This window comes from Schistocerca nitens, chromosome 5 (genome assembly GCF_023898315.1).
Source record: "Schistocerca nitens isolate TAMUIC-IGC-003100 chromosome 5, iqSchNite1.1, whole genome shotgun sequence".
In the NCBI taxonomy this organism is placed as follows: domain Eukaryota; kingdom Metazoa; phylum Arthropoda; class Insecta; order Orthoptera; family Acrididae; genus Schistocerca; species Schistocerca nitens.
The window spans coordinates 419,042,128-419,062,734 of NC_064618.1; the positions used below are offsets into that span (position 1 = coordinate 419,042,128).

The following is a 20,607-nucleotide window of genomic DNA, read 5'->3' on the forward strand; positions in this document are numbered from 1 at the left end:
CAACTTTAAACTCATCAAGTAATGAGTGCTATCGACAGGGGATGTCAAATTGATTCCATATTTTTAGATTTCCAGAAGGCTTTCGACAACGTACCTCAAAGGAGTCTTGTAACCAAACTACGTGCCTATGAAATATCGCCTCAGTTGTGCGACAGGATTCGTGATTTCCTGTCAGAAAGGTTACAGTTCATAGTAACAGACGGAGAGTCATCGAGTAAAACAGAAATAATATCAAACGTTCCCCAAGGTAGTGTTAAAGGACCTCTATTGTTCCTGATCTGTATTAACGACATAGGAGACACTCTCAGTAGCCGTCTTAGATTATTTGCCGATGATGGCGTCACTTACCGTCTTGCAAAGTCATCAAATGACCAAAACTAATTGGAAAATGATTTAGATAATATATCTCTATGGTGCGAAAACTGGCAATTGACCCCGAAAAAAGAAAAGTGCGAAGTTATTCACATGAGTACTAAAAGAAATCCGCTAAATTTCGGTTACGCGATAAATCATACAACTCTGAAGGCTGTAAGTTCAACTAAATGCTTAGGGATTTCAATTGCAAATACCCTGAATTAGAAAGATCACATAGATAATGTTGTGCGTAGAGCCAACCAAAGACTGCGCTTCATTTCCCCACCATGTTATAGTTCTGGGTGGAGATTTTAATTTACCAGATATAGACTGGGAGACTCAAACGTTCATAACGGGTGGCAGGGACAAAGAATCCAGTGAAATTTTTTATGTGCTTTAACTGAAAACTACCTTGAGCAATTAAACAGAGAACCGACTCGTGGCGATAACATACACTCCTGGAAATTGAAATAAGAACACCGTGAATTCATTGTCCCAGGAAGGGGAAACTTTATTGACACATTCCTGGGGTCAGATACATCACATGATCACACTGACAGAACCACAGGCACATAGACACAGGCAACAGAGCATGCACAATGTCGGCACTAGTACAGTGTATATCCACCTTTCGCAGCAATGCAGGCTGCTATTCTCCCATGGAGACGATCGTAGAGATGCTGGATGTAGTCCTGTGGAACGGCTTGCCATGCCATTTCCACCTGGCGCCTCAGTTGGACCAGCGTTCGTGCTGGACGTGCAGACCGCGTGAGACGACGCTTCATCCAGTCCCAAACATGCTCAATGGGGGACAGATCCGGAGATCTTGCTGGCCAGGGTAGTTGACTTACACCTTCTAGAGCACGTTGGGTGGCACGGGATACATGCGGACGTGCATTGTCCTGTTGGAACAGCAAGTTCCCTTGCCGGTCTAGGAATGGTAGAACGATGGGTTCGATGACGGTTTGGATGTACCGTGCACTATTCAGTGTCCCCTCGACGATCACCAGGGGTGTACGGCCAGTGTAGGAGATCGCTCCCCACACCATGATGCCGGGTGTTGGCCCTGTGTGCCTCGGTCGTATGCAGTCCTGATTGTGGCGCTCACCTGCACGGCGCCAAACACGCATACGACCATCATTGGCACCAAGGCAGAAGCGACTCTCATCGCTGAAGACGACACGTCTCCATTCGTCCCTCCATTCACGCCTGTCGCGACACCACTGGAGGCGGGCTGCACGATGTTGGGGCGTGAGCGGAAGACGGCCTAACGGTGTGCGGGACCGTAGCCCAGCTTCATGGAGACGGTTGCGAATGGTCCTCGCCGATACCCCAGGAGCAACAGTGTCCCTAATTTGCTGGGAAGTGGCGGTGCGGTCCCATACGGCACTGCGTAGGATCCTACGGTCTTGGCGTGCATCCGTGCGTCGCTGCGGTCCGGTCCCAGGTCGACGGGCACGTGCACCTTCCGCCGACCACTGGCGACAACATCGATGTACTGTGGAGACCTCACGCCCCACGTGTTGAGCAATTCGGCGGTACGTCCACCCGGCCTCCCGCATGCCCACTATACGCCCTCGCTCAAAGTCCGTCACCTGCACATACGGTTCACGTCCACGCTGTCGCGGCATGCTACCAGTGTTAAAGACTGCGATGGAGCTCCGTATGCCACGGCAAACTGGCTGACACTGACGGCGGCGGTGCACAAATGCTCCGCAGCTAGCGCCATTCGACGGCCAACACCGCGGTTCCTGGTGTGTCCGCTGTGCCGTGCGTGTGATCATTGCTTGTACAGCCCTCTCGCAGTGTCCGGAGCAAGTATGGTGGGTCTGACACACCGGTGTCAATGTGTTCTTTTTTCCATTTCCAAGAGTGTATTAGACCTTCTGGTGACAAACAGACCCGAAATATTTGAAACAGTTAACGCAGAAGAGGGAATCAGCGATCATAAAGCGGTCACTGCATCGATGATTTCAGCCGTAAATAGAAATATTAAAAAAGGTAGGAAGATTTTTCTGTTTAGCAAAAGTGACAAAAAGCAGATTTCAGAGTACCTGACGGCTCAACACAAAAGTTTTGTCCCAAGTACTGAGAGTGTTGAGGATCAGTGGAAAAAGTTCAGAACCATCGTACAATATGCATTAGATGAGTATGTGCAAAGCAATATAGTAAGAGATGGAAAAGAGCCACCGTGGTACAACAACCGAGTTAGAAAACTGCTGCGGAAGCAAAGGGAACTTCAAAGCAAACATAAACATAGCCAAAGCCCTGCAAACAAACAAATATTACTTGAAGGGAAATGTAGTGTGAGGAGGGCTATGAGAGAGGCGTTCAATGAATTCGAAAGTAAAGTTCTATGTACTCACTTGGCAGAAAATCCTAAGAAATTTTGGTCTTATGTCAAAGCGGTAGGTGGATCAAAACAAAATGTCCAGACACTCTTTGACCAAAATTGTACTGAAACAGAGGATGACAGACTACAGGCCGAAATACTAAATGTCTTTTTCCAAAGCTGTTTGACAGAGGAAGACTGCACTGTAGTTCCTTCTCTAGATTGTCGCACAGATGACAAAATGGTAGATATCGAAATAGACGACAGAGGGACAGAGAAAGAGTTCAAATCGCTCAAAAGAGGAAAGGCCGCTGGACCTGATGGGATACCAGTTCAATTTTACACAGAGTACGCGAAGGAACTTGCCCCCGTTCTTGCAGCGGTGTACCGTAGGTCTCTAGAAGAGCGCAGCGTTCCAAAGTATTGGAAAAGGGCACAGGTCATCCCCGTTTTCAAGAAGGGACGTCGAACAGATGTGCAGAACTATAGACCAATATCTCGAACGTCAATCAGTTGTAGAATTTTGGAACACTTATTATCTTCGAGTATAATGACTATTCTGGAGACTAGAAATCTACTCTGTAGGAATCAGCATGGGTTTCGAAAAAGACGGTCGTGTGAAACCCAGCTCGCGCTATTCGTTCATGAGACTCAGAGGGCCATAGACACGGATTCACAGGTAGATGCTGTGTTTCTTGACTTCCGCAAGGCGTTAGACACAGTTCCTCACAGTCTTTTAATGAACAAAGTAAGAGCATATGGACTATCAGACCAGTTGTGTGATTGGATTGAAGAGTTCCTAGATAACAGAACGCAGCATGTCATTCTCAATGGAGAGAAGTCTTCCGAAGTAAGAGTGATTTCAGGTGTGCCGCAGGGGAGTGTCGTAGGACCGTTGCTATTCACAATATACACAAATGACCTTGTGGATGACATCGGAAGTTCACTGAGGCTTTTTGCAGATGATGCTGTGGTGTATCGAGAGGTTGTAACAATGGAAAATTGTACTGAAATGCAGGAGGATCTGCAGCGAATTGACGGATGGTGCAGGGAATGGCAATTGAATCTCAATGCAGACAAGTGTAATGTGCTGTAGAATACATAGAAAGAAAGATCCCTTATCATTTAGCTACAATATAGCAGGTCAGTAACTGGAAGCAGTTAATTCCATAAATTATCTGGGAGTACGCATTAGGAGTGATTTAAAATGGAATGATCATATAAAGTTGATCGCCGGTAAGGCAGATGCCAGACTGAGATTCATTGGAAGAATCCTAAGGAAATGCAACTCGAAAACAAAGGAAGTAGGTTACAGTACGCTTGTTCGCCCACTGCTTGAAAACTGCTCAGCAGTGTGGGATCCGTACCAGATCGGGTTGGTAGAAGAGATAGAGAAGATCCAACGGAGAGCAGCGCGCTTCGTTACAGGATCATTTAGTAATCGCGAAAGTGTTACGGAGATGATAGATAAACTCCAGTGGAAGACTCTGCAGGAGAGACGCTCAGTAGCTCGGTAAGGGCTTTTGTTGAAGTTTCGAGAACATACCTTCACCGAGGTTCAAATGGTTCAAATGGCTCTGAGCACTATGGGACTCAACTGCTGAGGTCATTAGTCCCCTAGAACTTAGAACTAGTTAAACCTAACTAAGGACATCACAAACATCCATGCCCGAGGCAGGATTCGAACCTGCGACCGTAGCGGTCTTGCGGTTCCAGACTGCAGCGCCTTTAACCGCACGGCCACTTCGGCCGGCTTCACCGAGGAGTCAAACAGTATATTGCTCCTTCCGACGTATATCTCGCGTAGAGACCATGAGGATAAAATCAGAGAGATTAGAGCCCACACAGAGGCATACCAACAATCCTTCTTTCCACGAACAATACGAGACTGGAATAGAAGAGAGAACCGATAGAGGTACTCAAGGTACTCTCCGCCACACACCGTCAGGTGGCTTGCGGAGTATGGATGTAGATGTAGATATAAATGTAGATTCGTAGAACACTTAGAAGGTGCAACAGGTCTACTAAAGGGACTGCTTACACCTCGCTTGACCGCCCGTATTCTGGAGTATTGCTGTGCGGTGTGGCATCCGCATCAGATGGGACTAACGGATGACATCGAAAAATTACAAAGAAGGGCAGCTCGTTTTGTATTATCGCGAAGCAGGGGAGATAGTGCCACAGACATAATACGTGAATTGGAGCGGCAATCATTAAAACAAAGGTGTTTTTCTTTGCGACGAGATATTCTCATGTAATTTCAATCACGAGTTTTCTCCTCCGAATGCGAAAACATTCTGTGGGCTCCCACCTACATAGGGAGAAATGCTTATCATGATAAAATAAGAGAAATCAGGGCTCACACAGAAAAATTTAAGTGCTCGTTTTTCCCGCGCGCCTTTCGAGAGTGGAACGGTGGAGAGACAGCTTGAAGGTGGTTCATTGAACCCTCTGCTCGGCTCTTTATTGTGAATAGCAGAGTAATCACATAGATGTAGATGAAGATAACTGAACGCAGTTAAGTCTTAAAATGCACTATCAGATGAGTAACCGTGCACAAGGGAAAAACATGAAACGTCAAATTCAATCTTTTGTTGTTGTGTATTTTATTTTATGTGAAAACAATGTACAAAGGTCAGTTTTTCCAAATTCTCCATCGACTTGATCGCTTCTGAGTGGTGAGCCCTTGATTGTTGGATAAGGCAGGCGTGGAGGTTTGAATCCATCCGCCGACAACCTTGCTTTCCTTTGGTTTCCCATTTTCAATTCAGGCAATGCCGGGGCTGATCCCTTACTATAGGCCACAGCCAATTCCTGACAGATTCCAGTTTCCTTAAAGGTGCCATCCCTCTGCTTAAGAGAGCTGCATCGAAGGCGAGCTGAGTATCTCTTTGGAGACTCCCGTCACTAAAATCCATAAGACAAATAAATAATAATCCAAATTTTCCTCATTTAGGCTCACCCATTTGTCTGCCGGGACATTCGTTAATGCAGAAAACGATCGTTCTTACAATGCAAACAGTGTGAGATGCCTACTTAAATGAGAAAATTGTGGGAATGTTAAGTTGAATAATTCCGTATCCTTTGCATTTTCACCACCTGTGGTATACACCACTTCTAAGAAACACCGAACAACGCGCTCCAGTACGCGGCCGTCAAATATATCGCTGGCCGCACTTCTCTGGGCGGCCCGCTGCTTCCATCGCTGGCCGTCTTCACACGCACGCTCCCTGACGTGGCCGAGAAATACATCGCTGGCCGCACTTCTCCGGGCGGCTCGCGGCTATCATCGCTGGCCGCCTTCGCGCGCGCGCGTTTGTCAGCACACAGCAATTGGCTACGCCAGGAAACACTGCGATTGGTTTTCCCTGGAAAACAGCGACCCCAGCCGACGGCTCCATTAAATAGCAAGCCTTATATAAACCCGGCCGCCGCCGCAAACGACAGTTCTCATCGGGAAGTGCAGTACGCCGTGTTCCCGCTGTTTGTGGATGACTCGCCGCACCACTCGAGGTTACCTGGCTGCTCGGCGGAAAATCTTGCGACTTCACTTGGAGAGACTGAACTTCACTGGACTTGGGAATAATTACGGGACGCGCACCCCACCATGCACATTCGGACATTGGTATAACCAAACTTTAATCCTGCGTTACTTCTGAGTGTGAGCCTGGGTAGACGCTTGGCTAACATAATTGTTAAAAAGTGATTTGTGATTTAATAAACCAGACTGAAGAGGTTATTTTGTTATTCCTGGTTATAACACCACCAAAAGTTGAGTTAGCTCTTTTCGAATAGAGAGCTCTTTATTCCAAAAGCCCTGTCGGTAATAATCATGGTGTCCAAACAAAATTTGCGCTTGTCCGATCGTGATCACCTCCCCATCTCAGATACAGAATGAAAGAAGGGTCTAAAATGACTTTGGAGGACGAAGGGAGATGGGAGCACAACTGCTTCTTAGTGGTTTGGCAACTTATATCGCTCTTAAATAACAAGATATCTCCACTTGGTGAGAAGTCCGAGACCATTTTCTAATAAAATGGTTTACCGTTCTTTATGGGAGATTTTCAGAATAAATGAAAAACATGTGTCTTTTTGATGTCTAAGAAATCCTGGCTACGTCCTTGTATTATGTAGATGTTGATAAAGACTAAAGAACTGTATACTGCATTCCTTTATGCAACAGACGAACAGAATTTCGTTGATACCATTTCATTATCAGCGTAAAACTATCTCGCTGTTACAACTGGCATTTATACCCCATAACAAGATTTGTGTTAGGGTGAAATAAATAATTATCTTAATGCAGAAAGAATTGCTTTCTAAATAAATTTACATTTACTACAGGTTAATAACAATACACCTTTGTTTAGCAAGAACGAAATGAAAGGTATAGCGTGCAGCGATGTACAGCACCAAATAGAAGTATACAACATTCACTTACAAGCCATTTTCAGTATGAGATTTTAGTCAGAAGAACTGCCATCATTCAACGCTAGAACATAAGATGTTTTAACAGCCAATTTTTATTGTATAGTTCATTTCTTATATATTACAAAGCACCGATGTACCAGTTTACATTCGTATCTCTCAGTTATTTACTCGCTCCTTGTTCTCACCGTGTCTGATGTAGTAACTGTTGGTATCCACAAGGATGTCTCCTATAGTAAACGTTGACCTTTTACTTAAGGCAGTTATTTATGACACACACACACACACACACACACACACACACACACACACACACACACACACACACACACACACAGAGAGAGAGAGAGAGAGAGAGAGAGAGAGAGAGAGAGAGAGAGAGAGACACTCTTGCTGGAGTGAGACAAACAAATATTGCTCATTATATGTCTCATGCGACGCCCAGTTTCGGCCGAAAGTGTCGATTTGTTTACCTCGATCGAAAGTGTCGATTTGTTTACCGTTACAAAGAAAACAATTTATAAATCGTAATTTTACGTGTCCATTCTGCAGAGTGGTCTCACGTGACTCTAGTGCGATATTCGTTTTAACGAAGTGTATTAACACGGGTACTGAAACACGTAGAATGACCTACTATTGCAGCAGTGACTAAGTAGTGCTTCTGGATGGCCACAGCGGTGCTATCTCATTATTCTACGTGTTTTACTGCTCCTGTTTCCACATATCGATAAAACGAATTTCGCAAGAGACTGTCCAACCCTTGCGTATCCGATTTAAAAATCATTTTGTTTGTAACGGGAAACAAACTTGACGCTTTGCGTTGACGCTGCGCGTCACGTGAAACATGTCAAGAGCAGTTTTTTGATGATTCCAGCAACATTAGCAACAACAAATCTGCAAGTACCTGCTGAAACACCAGAGAAAATTCTCCTGACGACTCTTAGGAGAGACTCCCTGTATTTTTGTGATTTTCTACGAGTGCATGACAGTGCGAGTTACTTTGTCCATCACAAATGAAGTAGGAGGAAAGCTAGCCAGAAGGCGATGCTATGGGTACACCCACTTAGCATTGAAGCATCCAGCGAAGCAGAATAAGACTAAAGAGGGCACTTGGTGATAATTTTAGTTTGGAGGATTCAACTGTGTTGTCGTACAGCACTGGTTGCACTAAATATTTGTTGTGGTGCACAGAATTAGTATTGGTGCATTATAATCAGTAATGTGAGAGTACTGGGTTTGGTTATCTTGGTCTTGGACGTACTCTCGCTCACTTCAACGTCTTTCAAGCTTCTTAAATTTCATGCAGCTGTCTTAACTAGCCCATTTCAGCTTAGTAACAGCCATGAAAGCCTAAGTGCACCGACAAAAGTATGTCATAGTTCAGGAAATACGACGTCATAAACACTGACATGCGTGAAAACCTGCCGCAATGGGCATGACGTTAAAATTTATTACTTCTGTTTTTGTAAATCGATTCGCAACACATTATAAAAACAGTGTTCAGATATTCCGCTGAATGTACGAACAAAATTATATCATTTTATGATATATAGATCAGTAGATATGTAATCATAAACACTGAAATGCATGAAAAACAGCAGCACCGTGCATTGCGTTTAAATTTATCGCTTCTTTGTTACGAACGCTGTTCGTAACATATTTCGCTGAGGGTATCGACATATGCCGCAGAATGTACCTACGCAACTCTATCACTCTACAACACATCGTTCAAGAAATATGATGTCGTAAATACTGAGGCACGTGAAAAGTACCACATCATGCATAAAGTTTTAATTAAACTTTTCTTTATTTCTACGACATTCCTACAGATGAGCCAACTCAAGGAAATCCCTAACATCTGGCAGCGCTTTCGACAGCTTTCAATTGCGAAGTGCAAACGGCTGTAGGCGAAAACGATAGCCGTCTATAGAGCTAAGAAGAGGCTTTGTCATTGAGACGTCTGCAAAACAGCGTTGTAGACATGCGAAGCAGCTACGCCCAGTGTACAGAAAATGTGTGTGATCATGTTTCTTAATTATGCGTTCGTACATTATGAATATTTCTTTACTTAGGAGGAAAAGAACTTCTTAGCCGAGATCGCTATAAAAAGCTTTATCGTAGATAACCGGTTTCGTTAAAACTAAGTTACCATCTTCAGATCCACATAAAGTTTATTACAAACATCTTGTGCCAGTTACACAGAAGATGCTTCAATTGGATTTCTAGGTGCATAAATATGAAATGAACTATACGTTGTCACGTAAAAATTAAAATTACTAGGTACATCACAAGCCGCCAAAAGATCTTTCTCATAACACGTCATGCCTACCAGGGTGCCACGAGACTTTCAATAGGCAATGCATGAAACGAACTTACCCAAGCACAACAGGTGTCACTGCAGTACATAGATTCCATTAGTAAAAGTCAAACAACCGTGATTCCAAATATACATATAGAAAAAATTCTGAAATGTTTGTAAAATATTTCTGGTCATTTCTTCATGACAGAATACTGCTAAGAAACCCTACACACCATGCTTGCGATACTTGCGTAATATCATTACAAAACTGCAAGTACCTTCTTTCGTCAATTTCGCTAAGAAAGCGACAAGCATAGTTGTCAAGGAAAAACAATTCTTTTTAAACTTATTATTACGAGAAACATGCTAAAAAGATCTTTATAGTAAATTATTGAAATCAGAATACAGCGTTGTTCAACCCGATAACTGAAGCTAGGGCAACCAGTCTGAAAATTATACCAATATGGTGCAACGCAACATAGTTAGTGCACCAAAAAATTAGATGATGTGGTAGCCTATATCAGGCCATGAATACTACATAAGATAACAAGAGAAAACCGTCAAAATTAATTACAGTCCGCATCTTAGTTAGAGTACATGGACGTAAGTAGGTAAATAATATTGAACATGAGAAACCAAAACAGCAGTTCTGACTCACAAACCTACGAAAGCTCATTCACTGCATTACATTAATGTAATAAATGTATATTTGAAATCATGGTCATTTTTAAATCACGTATTTGACTTTTGCTGATGAACTCTATCTACTGCAGCGAAACCTGTTGTGCTTGTGCTCTGTTTGTCTCATCTATTGGCTATTGACAGTCTAGTGGGGCCCTGGTACGCAAGACGTGTTATGTTTCGGTGGGTTGTGATATACACAGTAATTTTAATTTTGATGTGCCAACGTATCACTCATTTTACGTTTATGTACCTGGAAAGGCAATGGAAAGATTTCGTGTGTAGCTGACACAAGATATTTGTAATAACCTGTGTGAAGATCTGAAGATGGTAGGTTAGTTTTACCGAAACCGATCATCTACAATAGAGTTTTTTGTAGCGGTCTCGGCTAAGAAGTTCTTTTTCTCCTAAGTAATCACTACAGCTAGCCGCTTCGAGCTCATCGTGAGTAAACTGTTTCACAATTTCAAAGATGTTTTCACGAGTACATAGAAATGAAATTTTTTCGATACTCACTACAAACATAGCTCATATTCGTTTATATTTCTTGTAGAAAATTGGCAAAATGTATATCCATGTAGCGCCGGGTTTGTCAGCTAGTTGGTTTATGAAGGTGTTAACAAATAACAGCAAGGGCAGTGTTCCAGTGATGTATAAGGAGAGAATGGCGAGAAACAGAAGAGGAAGTGAGACTCACTGATGACGGTGAGGTTGATCTTGAGGTTCCTCGTCGGCGAGTCGCGGAAGTCGACGCGGCAGCGGTAGACGCCCTCGTCGGAGAGCGCCAGGTCGTCGACGAGCAGCTGCGCCGGCGTCGTCGCCGTGCGGAAGAAGGCCCGCGAGCCGAACGCACGCGGCGCCGACCACGTCTTGGCCTGGCCGTACTCGCGGCCGCGCACGTCGAAGCTGTGGGCAACAACACACCGCACAGTGGCGCTGGATTCCAGAGGACCTGGACGTGTGCACTCACAACACTACGCAACTGCAGAGGGACTAGTTACAAGCAGGCAGAGTGTCGGGAAACTCGCGTTACAAACTTCTACAACTTACAGAGGGGAGTGAATACGTAATCGTATCGTTTCCGTTGTACGACGGTTACAGTTCAGATGTGTAACACGTCCACGTCTACTGAATGAAAGAGAAAGGGTCTCACAGTTACTGGTCCTGGTATGCAATGCGGCAGACAGGATGACCTGTACTACGTCAGACGATCACCTGATGGCACTTAACCTCGGCCTTGCAAAGTGTAATTGAAGAGACTCCTTTTATTTTTAACGAAGATGAATATAACAGTAATTCCATTCATGCCCCAAGGGACTGTGGAAGGTTTATACATTAAATGAAATTAAATTAAATCATAGTTTTGTGCATTTCCTCTTGGTGTCCCTTCGAATGTAAATTTAATGAAAATCTACATCTACATCTGCATCAATACACCGCAAGCCACCTGACGGTGTGTGGCGTACTTTGAGTACCTCTATTGGTTCTCCCTTCTATTCCAGTCTCGTATTGTTCGTGAAAATAAAGATTGTCGGTATGCCTCTGCGTGGGCTCTAATTTCTCTGATTTTATCCTCATGGTCTATTCGCGAGACATACGTAGGAGAGAGCAATATACTGCCTGACTCCTCGGTGAAGGTATGTTCTCGAAACTTCAACAAAAGCCCGTACCGAGCTACTGAGCGTCTCTCCTGCAGAGAGCTTGTTAGGAATACTATTACTTCAAACATCATAGCATGCTGAACCCGTATGCGACACACAGTCTCTGGTTCCCAGAAGTTGTATTATTAAGAAAAAAACGCGCGCAGGCAATCAGATGAAAGTCGAGTCGAATCGCAGCCTTGCGCAGTAGTTGTTGTGGATTCGTGGAGAGGGGGTGTTGGATCAAGCTTCGACAGCGGAGGTATAGCACAAAGATTTCTGTTTGAGATGTTCCATAATATGTAACCTGAGGACGGGCGATAATTTTTGAGATGACTGTATAAACAGAGAACATCTCAGAAAAAGGTAACTTATTAAATGTTTGTAAGCTTCAAGCGTGAATTCAGTAATCATTGCAGTGCAAAGATGTCATTGTGTGGAAGGATATCTAAGTGACGGTCAGGAAGAACTACCAGTCAGGTACTCAGTATTCTGAATAGCCCTCTCTCATTTGGATTAGTTAAATGGTACTACATTACGAATCCAAGTCAACAACTTTTTGTAACAGGGAATGCTGATTATTCATATTAGTTGGAATTTACTTTTGTGTCATTAAAAGCAATCAATTTCAAAGCATTTCCTTCTGACAATTACAAATATTTCAGAAAATATAACGCCACTGTTCAAACAAACGTGTTTCCTAATAATCGCGTTGTCACGCCTTGCACTTTTTCCTGAACAATAATTACGGAGTTGGAAAAGAGAACTAATTAACTAATTTACTGAAACTACAACGTAACAGAAATAACAATACGCAGACAAACTGCAGCAGAGTGATTTATTTTAAATCATCATTTACAGTGCACCTAGAGCAGAAGAAAGTTATCAGTTGCAAGATAAGTATTTGTTGTAATACCTAAAAGAATGTTCTGGACAGAATATTAGTGAAATTTCATGTAAGTTCAACATACGCGTTTCTGTACCAGGGCACATTCAAATTACTTAACAGTTACTCATTTTGAATATTCTTGTGAATCATTCTTTTATGAAAGCTAATTTACAGTCAAATGCATTTCAGATTAATTAAATCAATTTCCTGAAGACTAATTTTCATACATCAGTTAATGTTCAAAACTAGGGTAACGATTTCGCTTCTAGACCTGAATCTGTAGCCGAACTCTGGAAGTCAGGCAGTTTTCAGATTGTTAGCGAGAAATTCAGTTTAACACAGTTTCAGAATACAATTCAGGTATCTTACAACTCTTGTTGAACTATTACTGTTTACAATATTTATAAAGGACTCGGCATTTCACTTAATTTCTTACTTTTTTTTATTTGACCTCTGTTGTGACTACCCTGTTTAGCTACAAACAGTTACACTATTTAGCTCTCAACAATAAAAAATCTACAAGTGAATATGATACACTGAATAATTATACTATATTTATTTACTATTAGTAAGAAAGAAAAAGCCCTTTAATTTCTTAACAGAGAAGTAAGACTAAAACGTTTCTATTCAAAAAATGTTTACAAACAAGTTTTCGAAGTCACATCTCAGATACCAACAATTTTGTAATGAACTACTAAAGACGGAGATTGCACCTTCTCTAGAGGTCTGTGGCTTCATTTTATAGTTACTAACTCAACTAAATCCTGTCAGGCGTCTAAGAACTGCTTTACCATTCTTTATTAGAAAACCAGGAATGCTTGTAGGGTATGGTACCTTAAATTTCGTCATTTCTGAAAGATAATATCCTCTACATAGGAAGAAGCGAAGATTAATGTCTGAAGTATTGCAATCACAAATGTCTGAATTTATTACTCTTCAACTATGCAAATGAGCACGGAACTTGTCGTGATTGTATCTCACGCGAGTGATTTTAGAAGTAACTGTACGCTGTACTGACATGCTATGAAACCAAGGAAACATATGTATATGGGGTTGATCTTACCACAAACACTCTCACTTATTACCACTTGATATTTCCAGTTCCTCTGTCGAAGAGAATCTGACTTCAATTTTTAATTGACGTGAGAAGTTTTTGAATGGAAAATGGGTAACATGGTAAGCTCTGGGTACTACACATTCCTTGGCCAAATGGTCAACAGTTTTATCGCGCAAAATGTCTGTGCAAGCTTTTATCAATAGCAAATTCATATATTTCTTTCTATTCGACAATATTTTATTATTTCGTGGATTATGTTGATAATAAGTTTACCACTCTTTGCTCCAGTTCTTACTACCTACGGCATTGAAGCTGTTTTTTGTTTTTTGTTTTTTCAGTCCGAAATAATTAAAATCTTTTCGTCGTTCTACGTTAAAGAGCAGTGCTACTGTTTCCGATATATAAGAAGAGACTGATGGTAAGAGTTAGTGGGTAAAGTCGAAAGTTAGATGAAGCTGACGCATACGATGCAGAGATTACAACGCAACGCTAAAAACTTATACCGACATGCAGAAAGACAGGCAGAGGATCAACATTTGGTGAAAAAATTGGCAGTTACCATAAGCATAACGAATTTGAAGTATTGTTCATTAATAGGCTGAATAAAACGCTATAGTTTGATTGCTGAAAAATCACTAGATACACTCCGAGTCATCTGGGACTATGCCTATGCTTTTACGTATGGAGCGATTTACGGAGGACGAACACTTCGGAGTAAAATTAATCGTAGGAACGGCAGATGTCAGACAGGGACCCGTTAGAAGAACTGTCAGGATCCGAAGTCCACGCTCGAAGAAAATAGCTTAAAAAACCGACATTCGATTGACACTTGAATACTGCTCCTCTGCATGGGATTCTTATCAGGTGGATAAGGGGAAAAGTGCGCTTCGTCACGAGTTCAGTAAGCGTGAGGCCGTCACGGTAGCGTTCAACTAACTCCAGTAGCAGTCACTGTAAGGAGGGTGTTGTGTGGCTTGCGAGGCGTCTTCGTTAGTACAGAAGTCGGTCTCTAGGGTCGGAAAACCTCTTGGTTATCGCGAGATTACATGTCTAAATAATGTGCAAAATTGTCATCGTAACGGTCCATGTGGTGACCAACACGGTGTGGGTGACTGGTTGTTAATTGGTTGGTTTGTGGAGTAAAGAGACCAAATGATTGGTTGTGTTTCCGTTACTATGTTGTTGACGTGCCACAAAATTTCGAATGCAAGGGCGAGCAGCTCATCAATGATTGTGGTCTTGGCACTTGACCTCTTCTAGCAGGGATATTGAGTAAAAGCTAGACTCTAAATATGCATTTGTATCCGGCAATTGAGTATGAGCAGAGTAGCAGCACCTTCAAGGCATCCGTGTGTTTCGAACGGATGTTTTTCCAAAAGTGTAAATATAAGTTCAGGGCAAATTAAAATATTCTTTAGATCAGTGGTAGCGGTCCAACTTTAATGGTGGGTGGTAGGCGGTAGGGATTTAGAAACATTCTGAACAGGTATTCATTAAATTGTGAAATAGAGTAGTTGTAAGCAGTTCTTACTATATGATTAATCTTGCTGTATCTCTGCTTTACAAATTTTATAAAGTAAAATTACTTCCATACATATTAAAGCGCAATTACTGTAGGACCAGTGGTCGTTTAGAAAATTTTACTACTAACAGAGATATAAAAGTGGGGTGGGGGTAGGTAAATAGGGTTGACTAACCCTGTGTTAGATAAATCCACTACTCATTAGTCAGTGGTTCTGTGCACTGCTACAAAGTGGAGCGACTTCTGTTTTGATGTGTAGCTAACGGAGATTTTGATTCACTACTTACTGAAAATCGATTAAATTTGCTTAACAAGAGCTGCAGGACACAAATTTCAGAGTATGTGAGCAGTCAGCATCAGATATTCGGTGATGAGGATGAGGACGAAAATGTAGAGGACAAATGGAAAAAAAATTCAAAAGCGTCTGCAGTCGCAGGTTCAAGTCCTGCCTCGGGCGTGGATGTGTGTGATATCCTTAGGTTAGTTAGGTTTAAGTAGTTCTACGTTCTAGGGGACTGATGACTTCAGAAGTTAAGTCCCATAGCGCTCAGAGCCATTTGAATCATTTTTTGAATCAAAAGTTTCGTGCAATATGCCCCAGACAAGTATGTTCCAAGTAAGCTCTTAAGAGATGGGGAAGACCCACCATGGTTTAATAGCAGTGTTTAATAGCAGTGTTAGCCGTGTTAAATAAAGAAAGAGAACTTCATCTCAGATTCAAGATCAGTAAAAATCTTGCTCATGAACAGAATGTGAACGAAGCAAAATGAGCGTAAAGAGAGCAACTGAGAGAAGCGTTCATTGACTTTGAAAAAGCCTAAGAAGTTTTGATGGTATGTAAAATGAGTAAATGGGTCAAAATCACCTGTTCATTCACTCAGTGACCATACTGGCACCGAAACTGAAGATAACAGAGAATAGGCCGAAATACTGTATTCGGTCTTCCTAAATCGTTTCACCGCGGAAGATCGTAACACGGCCCCTCCTTTCAACCGTCGTACGAACGTCTAAATGGCAGATACTGAGTATAATAAAGGCGTCAGGACCAGATGAGGTACATGTAAGATTCTACAAAGATTATACGAAGGAGCTTTCTCCCCTTGTAGCAGTAATTTATCGTAGATCGCTCTAACAACGAAGGGTATGTAGCGACTGGAAAAAAAGCGCACGTCATTCCTGTTTTTAGGAAGAGCCGTAGGACATATGTACAAAATTATAGAGATATCCAGAATGAGTAAAGTTTGGAAGGTAGGAGACGAGATACTGGCAGAAGTAAAGCTGTGAGGACCGGACGTGAGTCGTGCTTCGGTAGCTCAGTTGGTAGCGCACTTGCCCGCGAAAGGCAAAGGTCCCGAGTTCGAGTCTCGGTCGGGCACACAGTTTTAATCTGCCAGGAAGTTTTATACAGATATATCTTTGACGTCAGTCTGTTGTAGAATTATGGAGCATGTTTTATTCTCAAGCATTATGATGTTTTTGGAGAATGAAATATCCTCTATAAAAATCAACAGGGATTCGGCAATCAGAGATCCTGTGAAACTCAGCTCGCTCTGTTCCTCCATGAAATCCACAGCACCATGGGCCACGGCGCAGATTAATGCCGTGCTCTTTGGTTACAGGAAGGCATTGACACCGTCCCGTACTGCCTTTTAGTGAAAATAAATACGAGGTTATCTAGAAATGAAGCAGATTGGCGACTGAATTCAAGACATTCTCGCTGGTAGAACCCTATATAAGCCTCTTAACAGAAAAAAATTGACAGATGTAAAAGTAATTTCCAGAGTACCCCGAGGAAGTGTGATATGATCGTTACTGTGTTCTACATACATAAATGATTTAGTGGATAGCGTCGGATGCTCTTTAAGGCTATTCGCAGATGATACGGCTGACTACAACAAAGCAGCAACGCCAGAAGTCAGAATGACCTCCAGAGAATTGATGAATGATGCAGGCTCTGGCTATTGACTGAACGTAGATAAATGTAACATAATGTACACACACAGCGAAGGAAAACCAATACTGTACAGCTGAACTACTGATGGAAACCACTGGTAACACTAGCTACTGTAAAATATCTAGTTCAAAAATGGTTCAAATGGCTCTGAGCACTATGGGACTTAATTTCTGAGGTCATTAGTCCCCTAGAACTTAGAACTACTTAAACGTAACTAACCTAAGGACATCACACACATCCATGCCCGAGGCAGGATTCGAACCTGCGGCCGTAGCAGTTCAAAAATGGTTCAAATAGCTATGAGCCCTATGGGACTTAACATCTGAGATCATCAGTCCCCTAGAACCTAGAACTACTTAAACCTAACTAAACTAAGGACATCACACACATCCATGCCCGCGGCAGAATTCGAACCTGCGACCGTAGTAGTCGCGCGGCTCCGGACTAAAGCGCCTAGAACCGCTCGGCCACCGTGGCCGGCAAATATATAGTAGTATCTATCCAGAGCGACCTTATGTGGGATGACCACATTAAACAAACAGTGGGAAAAGCAGATGCCACACTCACATTAATAGCAAGAATCTTAAGGAAATGTTACTAATCCACGAAGTAAGTGGCTTATAAGGCGCTTGTTCGACCGACTCTTGAGTACTGTTCATCTGTCTGGGATCCATACCTGGTACAACTGATAGACGAGATAGTGAAGATCCAACGAAGAGTTTCGCATTTCGTCACAGGATCGTTTAGCCGGCATGAGAGCGTTACGGATATGCTAAACAAAATCCACTGGCAGACGTTACAAGTGAGGCGCTTGTGAGTTAACGAGCATTTCGCTCTCATTTAAGTATATGACCGAAAGAGACAGCCTTCCAGGAATTGTGAAACGAATCCTGTCGTCCAGGACCGTGTGTCGCAAAGAGCACAGACACGCCACGAGATGGGGAAATTCACAGGCTTCTCTAGTGCTGAATCAGGCCAGGCTGATGAGGCCTAAGCGCTGTAGTGTGCGAGTGGGACAGACGAGAACCTACATCTTAAGGAAACCCCGTAGGAGATTTTTGTGCCCAGGGAGGCGTATCAGTGTTAAATATGGCGGACCTAAGATCGGCCATAAAAGGAAACATTTATGAAAACTATTTAATTCTGTAGTAATTCAGGGAAAGAGGCCACAGTAATTTTAATCAACTATCTTTCTTAGATTTTCATGATGATCCCAATAAAACACGAATATTGATAATATCTATAATACTTTAGGTTTTACTGTTAAAGTGAAATTAATAAGTTTTGTAACAAACACCTGAATGCTAAAATCTGAACGCTTTGGTCGATGTTAACGGTCCACATTTCATATAAAAATGGATCATTAAAATGAAAAATGTCGTAAATATCAACTCTGTAACTTCATTTGTTTAAAAGATATAGTAAATTTAAATTATCAGTTTTTTCAGTTAAGCATCAGACCATCATTTTCTCCACACATAACACATTGAACGATGACAGCATGACACCTTAGTCAATCATTAGGTAATAGAACATTTGTTGCAAAGTTTAGTTCATAATACTTAGTTTACCTGTGTCTTTATTTATCAGAAAGCACATTGGTGCTGGCCGTGACATTCAAAGTTAAGAAGGAAATTGTATTGGTTTTATGTATAAGAATTTAATGTTATGTAATGGATATTATTTAAATATGTTAAAATGTAAAATAATGTAGAATAAGCTGTAGCCAATTTGATGGACGGCTTCAGGGAAGGGAACTGCCCTGACTTCAGCTGAGCGACGATGTTCGGCAAGCGGGAGACGCGGCCGGAGCTGGGCAGAGGGACAGTGCTGGTGGAGATGCGAAAGCCGAGGGTCGGTCTTTAGATAGCTAGGAAGTGAAACAGAAAATTTAACGTTGTGTGGTATCGCTGGACTCAGTCTCTGAGCGTTGAGCAGCTGAGCGGCTGGTGTGAACTCTAACTTTTCGGGTAGATAACGAGGTGGAGTACTGAAAATGTATTTCGCAATGAGATTGTGAATGATGAAACTGTGTCAAACGGATATGCGCTCGAGTGTAACAGTAACTCTGAATACGACGACTTTCGCTGTTAGTTTGCTTTCCGAATAAACTTTATTCTAACCAAATCGCAACTGTGTGGTTTACATCGTTTAGGGGTCCTTAATTTAGTTCCCAATATTATTATTACTGTTTTATATGTTATGTTAACTTTGTAAGTGTCTAACTTATGGCGTATAAAGCGACACGTGCGGTTCAACCCCTAGACGAGTTTCAACCAAGACATTGCGACGAAGAGGAACTGCACGTGTGTTCGAACATCTTTGGGATGTTAGCTCGTACTTTGTGCATCATAGAGAGAGTTACTACAGAAATTACGAGAGAGTAATTTCTGGGAAGAGTCGGACAACATACACTGAAGCGCCAAAGAAACTTGTGTAAGCACGCGTTTCGAAATACAGAGACATGTAATCAGGCAGAATACGGCCCTGGGGCCGGCAATGCCAATGACAGAAAACAGGTGTCCGGCGCAGTTGTTCGATCGGTTACTGCTGTTACAACGGCAGGTTATCAAGATTTAACTGAGTTTGAACGTCGGCGCACGAGCGATGAGACACATCATCTCTCCAGATAGCGATGAAGTGGGAATATTTCCGTACGAGTTTACCGTGTACCGTGAATATCGGGAATCCGGTAATGCATCAAACCTCTACGTCTTTGCGGCGGAAAAAGAACCTGCAATAAAAGGATCAAGTACGACTGAAGAGAATCATTCAGCGTGACGGAAGCGCAACTCCTCCGCAAATTTCTGCACATTTCAATGCTGGGCCATCAACAAGTGCAGCGTCGAACAATTCAGTGAAGCATCATCGATATGGACTTTCGGAGCCGAAAGCCCACTCGCGTACCCTTGATAACTGCACAACACAAAGCTTTACACCTCGCCAGAGCCCGTCAACAGCGACATTGGATTGTTGATGACTGAAAATATGCTTCCGGGTTGGAGAGTCTCGTTTCAAACTGTATAGAGCGGATGGACGTGTACAGGTATGGGGACAACAGTGATAATCTGTGGACCCTGCTTTTTAACAGGGGACTCTTCAAGCAGGTGGAGGCTCGGTAATGGTGTGGGGCGTGTGCAGTTCTAGTGATATGAGTCCCCTGGTACGTCTAGGTCTAGATATAACCCTGACAGATGGCACGTACATAAGCACCCTTTCTGATCACCTCCATCCATTCATGTCCATTGTGAATTCCGACGGACTTGGGAAAATCCAGCAGGACAATGCGACACCCCACAAGTCCAGAATTGCTAGAGAATGGCTCCAGTAACACTCTTCTGAGTTTAAACACTTCCGCTTGAGACTATCTAGAATGCTTTGCAACGTGCTGTTCAGAAGAGATCTCCACTCCCTTGTAGTCTTACGGATTTATGGACAGACCTGCAGGACT

The 20,607-nt window shown here is 42.6% G+C and overlaps 1 protein-coding gene across 3 annotated transcripts in view; it reads right to left on the bottom strand.

Moving 5' to 3' along the window:
* LOC126259558 (neural cell adhesion molecule 2) overlaps window positions 1-20,607 on the bottom strand; it is a 623,716-nt gene that overhangs the window by 502,461 nt on the left and 100,648 nt on the right. For all 3 annotated transcript variants that reach the window (XM_049956450.1, XM_049956452.1, XM_049956451.1), the window contains exon 2: window positions 10,792-11,000. In XM_049956450.1, the coding sequence (XP_049812407.1) occupies window positions 10,792-11,000 (209 nt within the window). The remainder of the gene's footprint in view (window positions 1-10,791; window positions 11,001-20,607) is intronic.